Source organism: Rhea americana, unplaced genomic scaffold (genome assembly GCF_003343005.1).
Source record: "Rhea americana isolate MKP2758 unplaced genomic scaffold, rheAme1 scaffold_298, whole genome shotgun sequence".
Lineage (NCBI taxonomy): Eukaryota > Metazoa > Chordata > Aves > Rheiformes > Rheidae > Rhea > Rhea americana.
The window spans coordinates 853,983-874,335 of record NW_028186421.1 but is presented as its reverse complement, the minus strand read 5'-3'; the positions used below and the strand labels follow the sequence as shown (position 1 = coordinate 874,335).

Genomic DNA, 20,353 nt, shown 5'->3' with positions numbered 1-20,353 from the left:
GGCGCCGCGCTTGCAGCGGTGTCAGCGCCCGGACACCGGGCCGGACGCGCCCCGGGCGGCCGCTTCACGAAGCGCGGCGGCGGCGGCGGCGGCGGCGGCGGGCCCGCTTTCGCCTTCCCTGGCGCCAGCGCAGCGGGCCGCGGGCGAGCGCCCGCCCTGGGCCTGAGGCGCCCGCTTTGCCTGGTGCCGTGGCCGAGCGCCGCCCGGCAGCGCGCCGGTGCCCGCAGCCTCTTGGCAGCGGGTCTTGCGGTGAGCGTGGTCCTGAGATGACGAGCAGACATCAGGGAGGAACTCAGATGAGCCTGTTTTGGCCTGGTGTACATGAACTTAGTGATCTCTAAGAAAATTGCGGGCGTAATTTTTTTTAAGGGATGTGTATTGTTGAGGATGTTGTCTTCTGTATGCTAGAGGCTTATGATAACTCTTGAATGAAACAAATTTTCAGCCAGAGATCACTTTCTTTGGGAAAATAATGCTTTACCTGTCTAGAATTGCCCTGTGTTTTATACTGGGTATGTTATTCCACACTCGCCGTTGTAATAGGTTCTGTAGTGTTTAAAGGTTGTTGCCTTCTTTCTGCTGGGGGCTGTGTTTCAGTGATGGGTGAAGTGATCCTTATAATAGGTGGTTTTGTATCGTTTTGTCAGGTACTTTGAGATTGTTATATGAAAGACTATGTAAGTGTCATTTATTATTATGAATGCCTCTCATGTTTGGGAATTTAATGGACATAATATTCTCCATCATGTCACTATCATCATGTTCATTTTTGTGGTTATAATCAAAGGTGGCAACAATGGCATTCAGATGCTTAATTACATTTCATATAGATGACCAGTGTTAACTTATTAAATTAGTGTATGGTAGAGCAGGAACAAGTGTTACTGCTTCCCTCTGTGRCTAGCAGGCCATCAGCTTGCTCCTCACATATCAAAATCAGTATATATTAAGCCATATGGCACCAAAGAGTTCTAGGTTTATTAAAGGATTGTTTCTCTGAACATTCCATGCATTTTACTTCTTATTTCATTTTGTATAGCTCTAAAATGTTTTTTCCATCTTACAAAGGTTAAAAAAAAAACAAGGTTAATCTTTGTAATAGGCTGAAATGAAAAGTTTCTCTGATTTCATGAAAACAGAGGAAGACAGATTTTTTCTACGCCTTGAACTAACCACCTGTCTGATAGCTAGAAGATCTAGATAGCTAGAAATCCATTTAGGAAGTGGGAAACGAAGGTTGAAGTCCCCAGTTTRATTCAGAGCGGAGACTTGAATTTAGGTCTTCTGTGTTTCTAAAGAATATCCAAGTTTGTTTTATTGGCTKTGTTGGAAAGAGGAAGAGAGTGTCCCCTCCCTTCATCTTTTTCTTAAAACTGATAGGGTAGGTTTTCTTGTAGGTTCCTACTTTAGCAGATCATTGTTTTCTAGTCACACATTAAAAAGCTTCTTCAGAATTTTCCAAATAGTAGCCATGTCATTGCTCTGGTATCAATCTGTATATAGGTACTAATCCAAGAAAGGCATCTATTCTAGCTGAGATGTGTGTCAGAAGTGCATTTATTTAACTGCTTATAAGGAGGAAAGGCCACCACCACATCATCTCGTATATGATAGTTATAAGCAAATAATAATTTTTTGGGGAAAATCTCAGAAGCATGTGTAGAATAATTCTTCTCAAAGCTGTTCTCAAACTTTAGTCCTACAGGAGAGTCAAAGTCACAAGGATCTTTTCTAAGGTAACTTTTGTGGAGGAGCAAGGACCAAAGAAAAGGTGACATCTTACCTGCTAAGRCATTCTCTCTTTTCTTCTTTTGTTTTAGGGTCTCCCCTCCTATTAGAAGAATGAAAGAGTTGTTTCAACCCACAGCTGCCTTTGCCCTGTCTAGAATGTTTGTAGTGAGGACTAGTCACTGAATGAAAGGAAGTTAACACTTTCTTTGCCAAGTTTTATGTGCCTTCTGATACATGGGAACCTGAAAATGTCCTACTGGTCTTATTGCTAGAACTCTTGAGGACTGTGAAAACTTTATTGCAGAACTTGATTCTTCGCTGTTGAATTAAGACTGAGTAGCAAAGACTTTTTTACATCACAGAAAGTTAATAGTTTCCAGAACAAAGTACTGAGTTTGTTTTTTCTTGCAAAAATACTTAGTCATGCTGTGATATAAAAATATAGAACAGTTGCAGTTTCTGTGAAATACTTGGTAAGAAAGCAGAAGGATATGCAGGARACCTGACCATCTTATCATCTTTTTAGTGTGTTACTTGCTTCTGCTGTTTCATTATTGCACCCATGCAAGGCTGAGAACCTAGTGCAAAGGAGCTGTACAAGCAAGAGGTCATTGACTGTGACCACTGACAAAGCATGTGGATTCTATAAAGATGGTCTCTGAGTTAAAAGATACTCTCCTAAGTTATACCCATTAACTTTAAGCTTTCGCTGGACTCACATTAACTTTTCTTATGTATACTAGTTTTTTGTTAGAACAGAAGTRGACCTTGAGAAAAGCACCTGGCTTCCACAGCCTGCCAGTGCCTGCCAGGCTTTTCTCAAGGTATTTTTTTTCAGTGGCTCTCCAGGTAGGTTAGAAACTTTGGAATACTGTTGCTTGTAATAGTGGGAAACTGAATTTAGTTAATGTCCATCAAACTCCAAYATTCAATGTTATTGTGGTTCTGTGAAAGTCCCTGCTTATCCCAAGAACCAGTCTTTGCTGACCAGTCCTCAGAGGATCAGTCACTGTTATGTTCCCCACAAACCTGACCTCAGAGTTCATTCACATGAATTTTTTAGTTAGTTGTTTCCAGTCTTGACCAAGAGGCAGTAATGAACATCACTCTTGCATTGCATAGATTTGTGTGGTGAGCAGGATGATGTCTTGTCTGCCATCTTAGATCTTCATCCTTTCTATCTTTACTTCTGCATGTAAAGATTCATAGAGTGATTTACTGTGATTCTTGGTGAAGTTGCTGCACAAATGAGTGATAATGCTCCATTCAGCATGCTTAGTGAAATATTTAAGCTTATGTGAAAATATTTAAGCATATGTGACCTTAAGTAGAAAGAAAATCAATTAAAGTCAATGAGAATAAGAGTAGAATTAGATTCACGCTTAAGTTTCAAATTTGAAATTTAGAAGGAGTGAAGACTGGATACTTGTTCCTGAAAAGCACAGAAGGTTTTCCCATATCAGGTTGTCCTATCAAGAAAGTATATTGTGTGCTTGTAGTCTTGTACCCATTAGAAACAAATATGATTCTATTAAGGACTAAGAACACAAATGCATGTAGCAGCATGCAGCACTCAGACCATATTTGCATATATTATTTTAAAGCATAATGTGGCCTAAAAACACTATGTGACCATGTAAAATATAATTAATGTAATGTTGGAGCCTAGAGGAGATTTTTTATCTGACCTTTTATCAGGAGTAATTTTGGAAGCTGCCCAAAATGTAAAATTCCCCGAAGTTCTTACAAAGGAGATGTTGATGAAGAAAATACTTCTCTCTGAGAAGGGCCTTAGTCAAATTATGAAATACCTCCTGCGTGACCTAGATCCTTAGGACACAAAGCCTTGTTTGGTGTTGGTACTCAAGGAAGTGTTATTATGCTACCCTGATGCAATTTAACCAGGAGCTAGGTGAAATTAGCCAGCACTATACATCAAGTGTCCTTGGTCCCTTAGTACGCTTCTTCCCTAAGCAAGGGGGCCATGCTATGAAAAGGTGTCACAGTACTTGTTTCTTAAAATTAAGACTGTGAAGCTAGTGAAGAAAGAATACTCCACTTCTGATTAGGCCAGATTATTTAGCTCAGTACTTTTTTCTGAGTTAATTTGAAGTTCAAGAAATCATGATAATTTCAGAGTTCTGCTTTAGGAGAGGAAAAAGACCAGTGTCACTTCTGGTTGTTTAGTCTGGGGAGAATAATTATGACTTTAATGGGAGTAGTCTGCTTCACCTTCAGAAAAGTTCTTGTGCCAAATGTGTAGAAGAGAGAGTAATTTGCCCAGAAACCAGAATTTCTTCCAGTCTTTCTAACCCATTTCCAAGTTCTGTTTCTTGGGCAAAATAAACCCAAATGCGATATGCTTTTATCAGGCATCTTGCATAACACAGAGACAGCTCTCGTGGTGCCGAGAGAGTACCAGTTTAGGAGTGTGGTGTCACAGACTATTGGACATCTTTGCAGCCTTTGACACAGAGGGAATTGCTAGGCTAAATGACTTAGATGAGCCTAAATCTGTCCCTCTGGAGCAGAGACAGGTTCACTCCTGCTTGTGCTCTCAGCCAGTCAGCTGTGGGCTCTGCTCCAGTGCCCAAATAGTTGCTGTTACCTGATACGGTGCATGGACCAAAAGGCCACGCTAATTGAAACTCATGTATGAGGCTGGCTTCTAGGCATGTTTGGGCTGTAATCAGAGCTTGTGAACAAGCTTTTGAAGAAGATTAAGTAGACCTGGAAACTGGCTGATCTGTCAGAGAAGTTAGAAAACTTGCTTGTCAGGTGGCAAGAAGAAAGCTCCTTCCTTCCCATAAACCTCTATAGATTCAACAGAAGCATTTGGAGTGAGAAAAAGAAGTTATTAAAATCTTAGAGGAAAAAATCAGATACTTAAGCTGTGCGCTCCAACCCAAAAGAATACAAGTAATACCACACTTCCAGCTTTTTCTATAGTTTGTGATTTTTTTCTTATAGCAAGAGCATCCTCCACTGTTTCTCTTTTTTTCCTTTAATACTCAACAATGATTTTTTAAAGCACTTAAATACAGTGAAAATTAGTTTCAGTATCACAAAGATGTGATACTTTTGCATTGGCTTGATTTTGGCATTTTACTTGARGCCAATTTGAGACACATTTTTTAAATTCTTCTTGAAATATTCTGTACTTACCCTCTGTCTCTCCTCTTTTGTTGTCTTGCTGACCTTTTTCTATCATCACAAAGTGTTCAAATGCAGGCGACGGTGACATAGCATAGACTAGATAATAGTAATTTACTACAGATGTGTCATATATTTCTAATTTGGGGCTTTTCCATGCTCTGTAGAGCTCACTTGTGGTAGAATTGAACCCTGAAAGCATTCACCTCTAGTTGTAAATATATAGCAGACCTGTGCCATGTCACATTTCTTGGGTTTGTATGATTATGCAAGGAAAGACYCTTTTGTAATGCTTGTCATGCAGGCAGAGCAACCCTTATTGCTAAATGGCAGCTGAATTTAATTTTTTTCTAGATACAATAAATAGCTATTGAGCCATTCTTATTGCTTTGTTGTAAATTTTCTGTCACAGCAGTCTGAATGTAGTGTTGCTGTAATCCCCCATTGTAATGTAATCACAATAAAATGATTCCCCTGCAAGTCTAAAGAGAATCTGTGCTAGTACCATTAAAATGTGTTTACCAAATCAAAGCAAATGCATTAACATGTGGAAACTGTATTTACGCAATTATTATGTTTTAGCAATATGAGATTACTGTAGTAAGCAGCTAATCCAAATCTAGAGAGACTTTCCATTACAAGACCATTAAAATGRTACAATGACTGAAGTGCAAGTTTCAGATGGGAAAAGTGGAGACACAAATCCTGTCATCAGTATTCAGGCAAACTCACTGGAGTTTTTACTAGTGTGGGGAATGCAGCTCCATGACCCTTTTGACAGGAAGTCTCTTTCMTCTTAATAGTACCTATAGTAAAAACATTTACTTTACCAGTATTTAACAATAGACTAACAGTGAGTCATATTTTGTGTGCCATATAATCAGTTGTTGTAAAGATTTGACCAGAGTTTATTACAGAAATGTTAGGATGTTGTTTCAAGGCTAAAGTATTTTTGAAAAATACTGATTTTGGTTATATATTAAAGGAATTTTCATTTGCTTGTGTTTGAATATGTAATTTTCAGGGACTCTCACTTAGTTCTTTATTTATGCAGCCCCTAGGACAGGGAGGTTTTGGTCTGGGGTGGATCACCTACCTTTTTGCTACCGCGGTATAAGTTAATGATTTCCAAAAGCAAAATACTTACATTTGGCAGATAACAGCAGGCCTGTTTATCCTTATGATAGGAATATACCTCTCCTCCCCTCCCGAATTGGGTTAGGATTCAGGAAATACATTTCACATGTTTTGTGGAGGGCCATCTAAAATACGAGTGTCTTGTTCAAGACTGTTTCTTGACTCTACTTGTAATCCATGGAAAGAGGCAGGTATTTCTAGCATGTAACTTGTCCTGTCCTATTCCATGAAAAATAGATTGTATGAATTTCCTGTAGAGATGGTTTCTTCTGTTTTCTCTCTCTCTCCCTCTCTCTGAAAAAAAGTCTGTATGATTATCCGGGACATGACATCCACCGTTTTAAAAAGCTAAAATGAAGTGGTATGAATTAGGTCTCCTGTACATGAAAGAAGAAACTTGAGCTCAGAAGAAAGTTTGGTGTAAGGTGTGGAATGCAAGTAGTTAGTAAAGCACGTGAATGTTGATTTCTGTAGTAACATTTATGTGCCTAAATTAAGCAGCACTTTTTACTCAATTTAAAAGCTCTTTGCAACTAAACTSTAGTTTAAGGATACTAATTAAATTATGGTACCATCAGCTGAATGTTATTAAAGATAGTATATCATTGTAGCATGATCATGGCATGCTATCTCTGTAAATGACAACAGAGGTGATATCAGGAAAGTGATTTTAAAAATAATTCTAATCAGAAGTTACTGGCTGTCTTTTTCATATTTTTAATTAAAATTAGTGGCATTCCAAAACTGTTAGTAAACAAGTAGTGACATTAATTAATAGTAATCTTATTTTTCAGGAAGATTAAATTAGGCCTACTCTAAATGTTATTTGTTTCAGTTTTCATCTTTGTGGTACTTCTTATATTTGTAAAAGTACTTGGTCTAAATCAAAAGGTTTACAAGTATGTATTAGTTCTGTAACTATGCTATGGTATATAGTCTAAAATTCGACAGACTTTAGACCTTTCTCCCCCCTATTATAAATCAGAAGACAGCATCTTCGGGCTATAAGTAGATCCCTTCCTCCTCACAGCCATGGATTTTCATAGGGTTCAGACAAGATTGAAGCTAATCTAACTTAACTAGGTCAGAAAGGAATTAGCAGCAACAAGTGTGAAAAATCAACATTTTATTAAAATCATGATCTGAAAGTGAGCAGAAATTCTGATGCAGTTAAAATGGCTTTTGTTGAATAAGAGCACTATACAACTAAAAAAATAAAGTGGCAACTTGTTAAGTCTAATCAATAATCACTTAGTATTTCATTTTATTATAAGAAATATATACTTATATATATACTTACGTTTAAACACTTGTATATTTAATTATATGCCAAAATGGACTTGAAACGGTCAATGAACATGAAGGAAGAAAGCGTCTCCCCAGTGCAGAATGTAAATATCATTCTTTATGCTGTCAGGGTTTTACTGAATACCAGAGCATAGATATTTATTGCAAAAATATAAAGGTAATGCAATTATCTTATCTCTTTGCTATGAATGTGAGAATGACTCAGATCATTGAACTTTCTCCAGAATTGTGGGTTGCTCTATAGAGTGCCAGCTTTATTCACTGAATTAATGACTAGGTTGGACAATTAAACTGAATTGCAGCCAGCAGCAGTTTCTGACTAAGACAGGTATTTTGCTTTTAATTATTTGCTCAAGAATAATATTTTCTGAAATCATGCACTTCTTGATTTATTTGGCAAAAAATAAATCATTATATTAAACAGCCAGGAGTCTGTTCTCCCAAAGTAATTATTCTTCAGCCTTCTCAAACAAGTCGACACACTAGTCTACAAATGAAAATCATAAAAGAACAGTCATTTCTCAGTGGGTTTTTCATACGTGTCTGCTTATACACAAGGCAAGCAAGCGTAGTCAGTCAGTCCTATCTCTTTCCTAAGGATRGCCAAGTTTTCATATTAAAATAACTGCAAGCACTGCAAACTCTTTACTAGGCAGTCAGTATCTCCCTTTTGCAGGCGCTGGGTTGCTATTCCTACCTTGGTACTCTGAGAGTGACTCTGGCTTGTGAATGGAGATGTCTCCAAAGAGATCGAGATGGACTTGTGCCCTTTGATATGTAGAGTTCAGTGCCCTTCAGATCTCGGTTTTTCTGTCATCCTAGTAGACTAACACTAACAGTTAAAAGAAAAATGTCCTCTGAGGGCTTCACCAGTAACAAGCCTGTGTTTATGATATTATTCACTGAAAGAGAGACAGAAATGGGAAAGGCCTCTCTCTTTAATCAATAATGCATGCTCTAGTTAGTCCTGTCCTCTGGACATGATTAAACATGTATTTTGTTTCATAACTGATGATTTTCATTGACTTGAGATCATAACTACATATCCTCAAGCCTTTGCAACTAGCATCAGGAAGATCTAACATGAACTGGGTAGTCAGCTATGTTTAATGTTAGTATAACACAAAAAAATAAAAAGACCCCTCCTCCCCAAGAAAATTCCTGAAAATCCTAATGGGGAGAGCTGCAACTAATTCTAACCTGTAGAGATTCATGCTATACTTGTACAAACCAGATGCTTTTGACATGAACCAATTCTAGGCAGTAGCCTCAAGGTGTATCTTTGTCACCACTTGTTTGAAGTTTAGAAAAATAACATAGTTTAATTCAGGTTAAAGTGGAAGAAAAAGAATCTGTAGGCTGAGCCATATAAATGAAATGTTAGGCTAAGGTGTGTTCCTAACTGATAAAATGTTTGGCCAAGCTGACAGAAGTAACACTTTGGAACTAGATTGGAATTTCTGCTCTGCTATTTGGGGCCCAAACTCTCTTTTCAATTACTGTTGTCTGTCTTTGAAGAGTTTCATTGGGTTGTTGCTGGTTTACCAAATGTGGCTGGCAGGAGAACTGGAGCCCTGTTACAAACTTCAGAGGGTGATCGTTTCGTCCCTGCATTCCTCATGCAGAGGGGCAGACAAAGTGCCCAAACATAGACAAGTTCCTTGGCATCAAAAAGGAATAGGGAGTCTTGGAGGACACAGATAAATAAAATGAAAGTATCAGTAAGGAATATTCAGTCTTGGTGCCAAATATGTTCATCTGGTGGCTCAAGCTGACAAAATCTGACAGCTGCTGAAGAGCAAGGAATCCTAAATGAACATACAGTGGTTGTTGTTAAATAGGAAACATTTATCTTAATGTGATATTGACTCTAGCACAGTAAATGATGATGATTTCCCTTTACTGGAATGGGACATTTTTAAATTGATAAAGTACTGATAAAAGCTTACTTGGGTTAAATAAGTGCTTCGTTTTTCATATTAACTGCTGTGCTTGAAATAGCATCTGAAAATGTAGTGTCTGTTTGTATGTGTATGTAGGAGAGAGAGAAGGAAATTCATAGAAATTGTGTGAGAATTTACAGCTTTTCTCAAATATTTTTATTTTTATTTCCTTTTTTCTTCCTTACCAGACTCTTTTAGAATCTGATTTTTTTTTCTTTTAAGATTGCTGAAGAAAAATGCCTTCCTTGGGAGGAAAAGTGCAGACTGTTTTGGGCCTTGTGGAACCAGATCAGCTTGGCTACACGTTGACTCATGAACACTTGACTATGAACTACAGCTGCTGCTACTTTCCCCCTGCACCAGGCCAAGAGCTTCTGTCTGAGGGGCCTCTTGAGATGAAGAACTTGTTTTGGATTAAGCAGAATCCCTATAGCCATAAAGAAAACCTTCTTTTGTATCAGGAAACCGATGCTGTAAGGGAGGAGCTGTTGCTTTTTAAAGCAGCGGGTGGTGGGACTATAGTGGAAAATACAACCACAGGAATTAGTCGGGATGTGAATACTTTGAAGAAACTTGCTGAAGAAACTGGAGTCCATATTATTGCTGGGGCTGGGTTTTATGTGGATTCCACTCATTCTTCTCATACACAGGCCATGACAGTGGAGCAGGTAGGTCTTGACTATTATTTAAAAATCTCTCTTCTGTGATTTATCCCTGAATCATTCAAGGTTGGCGAGAAGTCCAAAGAAAATAAATTATATCTAAAAGTTCTGAACTTGAAAAACAGAGAACAGTAGCATTACTGCTTGTGTGTTATAGCTGGACCAGCACTATTTTTGTGTACTGGGATTGTATGTCAGCATTTCCGTTTCTTAAGCTCCRTTTTCTCTCAGGGATTTGTTATAAAGCAACAGTAAAAATAAAATTCTTCATGTGTAGGCATCTGGTACAACACCAATTATCCTGTTCTTTTTACAGTTTGTATATCCCTTCTGCCTCTTTTGTCTCTTTTTCTGGCTAATTGCTTCCCAATAAGATCACCACAAATTCTTGTAAAAAGCATAAATAATTGTGATATTTACAGAACAGTTGTAAATCATCTTTCTTCTCAAGCTCCCTGTTACACCTCTCTTCTCTACCATTCTGCCAGGCTTTTCAGAGCAGAGGCTACATCCTGTTGTTTGTACAGTGCCTAAGACAATGTGTTGATAGTGACTATGGTCTCCAGATACTTCTATAATAATAAATATTCATTCACCTTTCATTAAGAGAAGGTGATGATAGGAGAAGAGGGAATGGAACTCTCCAAGGCAGGAGCCTGTGAGTGTTAGTGAATGGAACTGAGAAAAAATAAAAAAAGGATCTGTCATAGATAACAAAGGAGTCAAATTCGTTTTAAAAATAAATGGTCAGAACGTCAGCAGACATAAAATGATACAGTTCTATCAGCCTCCCTGGATCCAATCTGTATGTAACAGTTCTACTTTTCCTATATATTCATGTATCACTTGGAATTTGATACAAATAGATTTCTTAGGGCAAACATTTCCCTACTGTATTTGATGGACTGCTCAAGACCCACAGACTGTCCAGTAGTCAGCAGGTAGTCAATACTCAAAAGACAGTTGTTGCCTCCAAAGGGTTCTGCCATGACTGATCTATGGTAGTAGGTGGTTCTTCATTTGCCAGTGAATTTGACAGCATGATCTATTTTCTGATTAGGCAAAGATAATTTGAATATGTTGTTGCTGGCCTTAGCTACACAAGGGAAGTATTTAGCTGCTTAGCGGTCCACTCCTAGCTGCACAAGGGAAGTATTTAGGTGTTTAGACCCACTCTGTGGGTGTTAAGCCTGGGTCAGGATGCTGAGCTGTTTAGTGACAAGATATTGCTGCAGGAGAGATGGTCTGTAGGTTGCTATTAGGAGAGAAGTGAATTCTGTGTCTGGTGTCTTTAGGGATGCTTGGTAGACTGGTTATACATGAAGCAAAAGATGCCTTATCACAGCGTAAAGTACTGGTAAGAACCTCACCTACTGTAATATGTAGTAGCATTGACTGACTTCAGCATGTAAATTAAATACTTACCAGTACATTGTATGAACCTATTGGGGACACAAGGTAGAAGAAGGATACATCACAGATTTATTTCAAATTGTTATGGATTATTTTTTTGGTTTGCTGGATTTGCTTGCAAATCTTTCTGCCTGCTGTGTTCACTTTATTCTTCCTTAAAATTATGATTTCTTTAACATTTGGGGCAAAATACTTAGACTATCAGCAAGAGCATTTTATGTTTTCAATTCTGAATGTATTTGTTAAGACTTGGGGCCTACTCTGGTAAAGAAAAACTACATATTTTATAATAAACTCATTTAATTAGGAGATTCTGATGTGTTGTTTGTCTATGAATGTTTTAAAAATAAGCTGACTTTGACCCTGTAAGTTTGTCAGTTATACTCTGTTTCTATAGTTCTGAAGTAATTGGAGCTCTTGTAGTTCTATGCTGGCATTCCCAAGAGCAGGATTTGCCTCAAACTTGTCTCTTCAGGATTTGTCATATGTAATCTTCACCAATTTTGACRCTTTCCTATCTGAATGACAAGGATTCCTTATTCTTGTTTAACAAGAAACTACCTTGAAGTGTTCTGGGAACCAGTTCCGGGGCTGGAGGCACAGGTTTTATGCTGAGCTAACCTTTTCTGTTTGGTTCTTTTCTTAAAGAAAATTTAGCCTCAACTTAAATCAGTATTCAAGTGATATATAGACCAGCTTTTCTYGCAAACCTGGGCAATTGTGTGAGTGGATACTATTAACTGATTTGTAGTTATTTTGGTCTTAGTTAATGGCTAGCATGGCATTAGTTGTTGGAAAACAGATTTAAGCTGTAGTGGTTTCATACACACAACTGTTAATTGCATGACTTCAGAAGGAACTCAGGAGTATAACTAGTGCAGCTCCGTAGAGCGAATCTGTTGCTATTTAACACAGATAGTATTAATACCCAAAAATYTTATTTTCCTGCTCATTAGCTTACAGGCGTTATTGTTGATGAGATACTCAGTGGAGCGGATGGGACTAACATCAAATGTGGTGTGGTGGGAGAAATTGGCTGCTCCTGGCCCTTGACTCCAAGCGAACACAGAGTGCTTCAGGCGACCGCGCATGCTCAGTCACAACTTGGGTGCCCCATTATAATCCATCCTGGCAGGAATAGTGATGCACCTTTCCAGATTATCCGCATTCTGCAGGAAGCTGGGGCTGATACTTCAAAAACAGTCATGTCTCACCTTGACAGGTAAGCAGACTATTCTGCACTTGTCTGTCAGCGCTGTCACAACTCAATAAAATTTCAGGGAATTGCTCCGCAAACAGGTGGGTTTGCGTAGTGCTCTGGGATCATTATGTGAAGAATTGTCTTCAAGTTTACTGATTTGGAAAATACAAAACTGCTTGTACAGGGCTTGATCAGCTGCCAACAAAGTCAGCCTGGCTCAGCTTTTAGGTCCATATTTATAATGAGTTTTAAGAAGTTTAAATGTTCTCTTTGGAGGTCTGGGTGTGAGATTTAGAGTAACTGTAACCACATTTTGAGAAATGGGGATTCCATGCTGATTTAAATGCCTTCAAAAATCACTGCATGCAAAATGTGTTGGACACTGTGCAGCTTGTACCAGACTGGATGGGAAGCTGCCGAGCAGCAGAAAACCAGGGCACCCTTAAGGGCCTGAAATCTCATGGATGCTAATGGAGAACTCATTGATTTTGCTGGATTCTGGATCAGAGCAGAAAACAGATCTTTACAGTTCTATTGATGGAAGAAATATTACTTAAAAAAAAAAAAAATAGTTGGATTTTGAGTAGTTCTTGTAGTTCTTGTCCTAGCCCTAAGGGCGAACTTTTAGTTTCCTCGAGAGCAAGAACCAGAAGCCCCACATCAGCCATGGAAAGGAATTGGTGCTCTTCTGTCTTTCCAATTTAGAAACACAACCTCTTTACCAAATGAGTTTTCTGTGACCTTATGTAGTTGATGATGAGTTGGAAAATGTCCAAACATTGATTAGTTCAGCTGGCTGCTGAATAATGGAGAGTAGCTGTGGTCATATGGCACACAGCAGTTGGATTGTTTGTGCCATTGTGTGTGTAATATAGGTATGAGCACTGTGCTCCAAATTTCTGATGATTATACATTCTATGAGCTTACAAATCAAGCTGCAAGTGTTTTGGATTCTTATAGAGCTTAAGGTTTTACTTGGGCATTTTATAAGCACAAAATTTAGAGCCATGAAATTTTATTTATATTTGATAAATGACATGTGCTTTCTTTATGTATTTAYCTGTATTTCATGTTGTATGGAACTATATTTTTCTCTCATTTTTTGAGAAAAACTGATGACCTACATCTTTGTGTAGAAGAGGACTAAGCAAATCGCAGGTGTCAGCACTTACGTAGCCATTTTGATACAACATAAATGTCCRGTATGTGTTTTGCCTGTGTACACTGTTGGGAATCATTGAATTCACTGCTTTATTGATGGAAAAATAAACAGTGTAAGCAGGAAAATAGTCAAGGCAGAGGTGCAGTTTCAGTGAACAGCCGCTGACAGACAATATGGTATTTCCTGGTACCACTTCTCTCATGACTTTCACACATTCCAGCTGGCACTTGCTATAACACAACTCCAACTGTTGTGAAGTTTGGCTTTGCAATGTGCATTTAAGGTTTTAAGTCTCTTCCAGTAGGAAGAATCTATGTGGGAGCACCCCAGTCCCTTAAATGTGAGATAATTTGTACATAGCTCCATGTTTCTTGCCTGCCTTGGACATAGACGCAATGATAGTTTTCAGGTGGAGTTATAGTCAAATGATAAAACTAAAATGTCAGCTACTGTGTTTTGCAGTTTAGCATCTCAGAACAAAAGATAGCAAGTTTCTATAGCAATTGTGTGGGGTACTTGAAGGCCAGGAAGCAAAAGCTAATGAATCTTGAGTTTGGTCATTTAAAAGGCATTAAGGATACAAAGGTATGTTCATAGAGATCAGCATTCATTCATTTCAGTAGCTATTTTTATACGACTGTTATGAAGGGCTGTTTGATAATGGTTTGGTGGCATCCGTGTGGTGAGTTGTGGATCAGACCCAAACCACAGGATGCTTCTCTGTATCCCATCTCCTTTCCAGGAACACTTGTTGCCCAAACAACTCAATAAGCACACAGGTGAGCATTCAGAGCTGAGGACTGCTGCCCTTGCCACATCAGCGTGGCTTACAAGGGGACTACTCAGTGGCTGATGAAATTAAGCTCTCCTGCTCTTTGCTAGGATAGAGTACCGAAAAGTGCAAGACTAACAGTTGTTTACCAAAATAAAATAATCTGGCTGTGATTTTGAAATATATTAAAAAAAAAAACTCATATTGCTACCTTCTCCCAGGTATTAGTGTTGTTGGTTACTGTCTCTGTGAACTGAGCAGGGCTGGATCTAAAATTACCCCCTCTCTTGTTCTGCACTGCCAACCCATTTGGTTTTCAAATGCTCATCGTCTGTAAACTGTGACGGCTATTTTCAAGTAACATTTTTTTATTAATTGCAGCCTCTTGATAAGGGCAAGGTTGCCTGAACCGGGGCTCTCTCTCTCTCAACCCGCTTGATCCTGCTGTCACGTCATAATATTGAAGTTGCGACATCAGCCATTTCCATGGCAACAGGCTGTGATGTAATGGAATAAGGCAGCATCATTTGTGACATCAGTATCCTCAATAAGAATAACATAAAATTGCTTCTGTTTTGGTTAAACGTGCTGTCCTCATGKAAACTTGATCTTTCCCTATATGAGAAAGATTGCATTATGGTTACAAAGATGAATTTGCGGTGTATTATTTGAGGTTTTTTTTCATTCGGTTAGCTTATACTCTGGGTAAAAATGTTTCAAAGGAAAAAAGCAAATTATTTCAGAGAGCTGTTAGTTCAGTTGTCATTTTTTTCTGAATGACTGCTGGGTTTTAGGAGCTTTATTCCTTCCAGCATGTCACTTTTCAAATCTGATGCAAAACTCGTGTCCCAAGTATTCACAGTGCTGTTATGCATTTTGGTAGGAATGTTTCCTGAAGGTGTTCTGGCTGGATTCCAGTGCCAACAATGATATATTGCAGTTCTAATGACAATCTGGAAGTATCGCTGTATATAATAGAAAATAAAGACAAAGTTGTGTATTAAGTGTTTGATGGATGAAACAAGCCCTGGATGTAGCTATCTCCTGTATCTCTTTTGGGAAAGTAAATCTGTCTTGTGTAAGTMATCCATTGTTTTTAAATAAAGGTCTTTCTGAATTAACCTCCTCCTTAAATGCCCTTCCTTGTTAGGTTGTCTGTTGAGAGGTTAAGTGAAATCAGAAGTAAGTAACTTCTCTCTTTCCATTTAAAGATGATTATAAGTGCACTCATTACATCACAGGAGACAGGTTGGTTTTGTTTTGTTTTTTGATGCATGAAATGYCAGATGAATGTGAGGAAGAGAATGCTGTGTATCAGTTTAATGTGCCAAACGAGTTCCGTTTTTCAAAAGGGTGAATTTACTCTTGGATAATTATTTCAATTCCTTGGAAGTAGGAAGTCCCCAAATACCTGTCATCATGCTATGARTTTTTTTTCCTTTTAAAATTATGACTTGGTATTATGTATATTCTGCAGGACTATATTTGATACAAAGAATCTTCTGGAATTTGCTGAACTTGGATGCTATTTAGAGTACGACCTATTTGGTACAGAATTTCTTCATTACCAATTCCACCCTGATATCGATATGCCAAGTGACAGTGAAAGAATTGCAAGGTATCTACTTCAATGTAGTTTAATTAATAACATTTCCACTGAAGTGCCTCACAGTGATTCTGCAGGCTATTCACATCATCATACTAAAATCATGGGTTTTTTTTTCTGCTGTTGTCTCTTGCTTAGAATAGCATGTATGATTTCTACTATCTGCAAARAAGATGTAGAATTGTGGAATATAATTTGAGAAAAAGATCAAAAGCTATTTTAACTTAATTCTCTGCCCTAATTGCATGCTGATTTGGTTGAATTTTATCATTTACTGCATTTATAGACTATCATGCAACAAAAGGTTGGAGGTATGTTATTTTGTTTGAAAYAGTTGTTGAAATCTGGTGCTGCTACTACGCATCATCTAAGCCTATTTTATCTTCTCATGCATGTGCTGAATGAGCTGAACTCATTGGTTGGCTTGTGTGGATTTGGTCCTGTGTTTCTATCCTACAAAACAGTCTTCTGTTCTTCCAAGCACTTTATCATTTCTCCCCGGCTCTCCTTTTGCCCTTTCTTGCTTGTGAAGGATGAGATTCTGGTCTCTTCAGAGCTCTCATGCTTTTCACATTCACAACGTGAAAATACTGGCCCTACTGTCAGGATCTCTCTTCCCTGTTTCTCATCAGTCTWTGCAGTCTCAGCTCAGTTGCATGACAAATCTGTTTTGCCGTACTAATACAACGTATTGCCAGAGAGATGCATTCCCTGCAGACACTGTCTGAAACAGGTATGGTCAGTAGGGAATGGACTTCTCCCTCCTTCCTCTCTGCTCTGAGCTGTRATCCTCCTTTGCTGTTTGTCCCCAGTATTCATGTAGTCAGGTGGCAGCTTTCTGAGGGGTGGGATGTCATCCCACCTACCAGAGTCAGAGACAGTTCTTCCCTTCTCTTTGATGAGATGGCTTTTGTGATCCCTGATTGCTAATGAAGTTACTTTCTAGTTTYCACTTGTATTTCAAACACTGTTTTTCTGTCCCTTTCTGCCAGGTTAGCTTCAAAATTTTCTGTTTTCAGGCTGTTCTCTTCTTAAGAAGGTGTTGTGGGTACTGYTGTGCTTACTGCCAAGTTTGGATGCTGCTTTCACACTAGAAATCTTTTCTCACTCTTAACTGAGCTCTCAGTCTTGCACTCAGTATTTCAAACTGTTGTAATGAATCTGCAGCTTTCACATTTTAAATTGCTAACATTGCTTTTTGGAATAGTTCACCACCCCTCTACTGTTCCACGGTAGGTCAGCGTGTGCAGAAGCACTGGGAGGAAAATACATGGAAGAATAGACTGAGCCTTGGTTAACAAGTGCTTGTTCAACCATGGCAGAGTTTTGTTCCATCCATAATATTCCCCCAGCTGCAGATGTCTCTCCTTAAGCTGTCTGGTACCAGGGTGCRTATTGCAGCAACCTGTTTATAGGAAAAAAATACTAAAAGTTTGTCCTCTCTGTTTGGTGTGAATATGTGCCTTTGGTTTAGAAATACCTTTAAATGGATTTTGATGTGCTTTTGATGTATCCACACTGGACATATGATGACAATGTCAATCTCCTTGGGACTTCCTGATCAAACAGCACCAGAGTGGTAGAAATCAAATCGACCCTTTGAATTTGTCTATGAAAATGCTAAATGAGGAAAACATGCTCAGTCTTGTCTAAAGTATTCAAAACTTAAATAAATTTCTATAGTCATACACATTTATTCAAATGCAGTTCAACTGTCTGTGTATTTATGGRTTTGTGTAGTGAATTTTGCTAGGAGAGCTTTTCTTGGAATCAGAAACAGGTACTAACTAAAACTAGAGACATGAACAAGAGCAAGAAAGAAATATGTAATGTATGCCTTCCAGAACCACAAAATGAGTCCAAACCCAAAGGAGACTATTCTAAGACAGCACTTTGTTCTTCTTCTCTGTTTTACGTGTGGTCTGTCTGTATCCAAGGCTGTAGAAGACGACACTTGTGATACTTGTGATATAGATTTACTTGTTGTAAATCTACAGTATATATAGTATGTTGCACCATACGACACTATTTGTAGTATTTTTATGAAAGGTACTCATTTTTTGCCTAGTTCTGTCTTACTTGCCATCTTCCTTCTGACCATATTGATTTGGCCCTACTACGTGTATCTCTTCATAACTAATTATAATCAGAACAGACAGTAAGAGCTTTCAGATAGAATGTGATTACTTGCAAGACTAATATTTGCTTTSTTGCTGATAAAAGCACAGTCAAGAAAGTAAAAATTTGAATTTGAGAGTGCTGGAAAGTAATGGAATTGGATGGCTTAGTGAGGAATGAACACTCCAGGTTTGTCATATTTGTCTCTGGTATGTAATGCTTGCAAACTACTGCCAATGCAATTCAAAAACCTGAAACTCAGTGGAATACTTAGCCGTTTTACAATAYAGAAGTTTATATGCCTACAGAGTAAATTCTCAAAAACAAGCTCAGCAAGGGGTTAAGCTTACCAGAGTGAAATGTGGAACAGAAGGACTGGCACAAGCCTTTGTAGCAGGCTTGGTTATCATAGGAAAAGGGAATGACCYGGAGGATTCCAGTTTTCTCTGCGCTCACTTGCTGTCATTTTGCCAAATCTGTTCTGCTGGGCTGCTCTATTAATTCCTCTTATTTGCTGGCATATGCTAGCCCTGTACAAAGGCTATCTTGCTCATCTTCTTCAATGATTATCTTTGAAACACGTTTGGATGTTACTGTCTGTATGGAATATGATCCTGACAACATAAAAACTATATTAACCTGGTTATTCTAARTGGGAGTTAACTAAAGATGTGAAAGTATTTGCATAACTGAGCCAGACTTCCCAAAGCCGCTGTAACAGAGGCTGATCCTTAACAGTTGTAATGGGGCTAGCATGGTAACAGCAGCAAGGACTAACCCCAGGAATGAAGCGTGCTGAAAAGGAGCTTATGTAGGAAATCGTTGCATACTCCTGTATTAACAGGCTGCGCCTCATGCTTGCTGATGTGAAGTTCCTGAATTTCTCCATGGAGTTAATGGGATTGGGAACACAGTGTGCCAAGTGGAGGGAGAGTTTTCCTTGCCTGCTTTGAGATGTGTGGTGGTACACTTCTTTCAGGGGTGGTTTTTTCACTCTATAAGTCCTCTAATTTTGATTCAATATAAGAAGTCTTCCGTGTTAACTGAAAATAATTAGTTTTACTTATAATACAGTCTAGCAGTACAGTAATGTAAAAAGGTTAAATATGGATTATTTTGGTGTTGTTGCAGAGTGAGAACCTTTCACTGACAGGTATACTTTTCACATTTGCAGGATTCGGCTGCTGATCGATGAAGGCTATGAAGACAGAATTGTGATTGCTCATGATGTGCACACTAAGAATAGGTTGATGAAATATGGTGGTCATGGATATTCACATATCCTTAAAAATATAGTTCCTAAAATGCTAATTAGAGGCATATCCCAAAGTAAAATTGATAAAATACTTCTAGAAAATCCAAAGCGGTGGTTGACTTTTAAGTAGGGATAATGAATAAATATTCCTATTTTTAGTGAAGTTTTACAGAATTCAGATTTGTTTAGGAGAACAGTCATTTTAAAATTTGGTTCTTTTGAAATAAACTGTAAGGTATTAATAAGATACCAACAAACTGATCATGATTTCTCTTTTTAATTAGCACAACAAAATTATGTATTCTGTCTACATTTTCTCCCTTTTAAAAATCTRTTCATGAATGATTTACTGGATATGAGCCCACCTGCAAAGTCTTTTCAATTGAATTATTAAAATGTTTACAGAGAGTAATCTAATTCTGTTGCTATGTATTATCCAAAAATATTTTTGAAGATGTATCATATGTGCTTCTTTGGAGGAAATTTAGTGTTTTCAATTAAATTCTCCCTCTTCTGGGGAAGATTTTAATCCTTGTAATACCACGAATCTGTTAATTATGTTCATATCCTTTTTAGTAATGCTTGATAAAAGGAATGGCACTTTTAAATATCTTCTAAAGACAACAGAAATTTCAAACAATTCTAAAAATACAGTTTCTTTTTAATCTAATAATTTACTTATTTTTGAACAAAAATGTGAAAAAATACATGGAAAATATATTTTTGAATAAAGCAATTTGTAGACCTCTTAAACTGTGTGCAGTATTGTTATAGATGGCTTTTGTTAATCACATCAAAATTTTTATATTGAACTTTTGGAAGTTTGCAATAGTGATGTGAAATTTCATGAAGGATAGATAGTTTTTATAAGGATGCAACACCAAAAGTCAAA

General features: G+C 38.0%; 1 protein-coding gene across 2 annotated transcripts; it reads left to right on the top strand.

Moving 5' to 3' along the window:
* Positions 1–9,379: 9,379 nt before the first annotated feature.
* PTER (phosphotriesterase related) lies at positions 9,380–20,106 on the top strand. Of its 2 annotated transcripts, XM_085309433.1 has the most exons (4): positions 9,383–9,940; positions 12,304–12,569; positions 15,960–16,100; positions 19,381–20,106. In XM_085309433.1, exons 1-4 carry the CDS (start codon positions 9,509–9,511, stop codon positions 19,589–19,591), a joined length of 1,050 nt encoding a protein of 349 aa, XP_085165559.1. In that variant the 5' UTR covers positions 9,383–9,508; the 3' UTR covers positions 19,592–20,106. The 2 variants fall into 2 exon arrangements, with proteins under 2 accessions (XP_085165560.1, XP_085165559.1); XM_085309434.1 differs by lacking the exon at positions 15,960–16,100 and having other exon boundaries at positions 9,380–9,940.
* Positions 20,107–20,353: the final 247 nt, after the last annotated feature.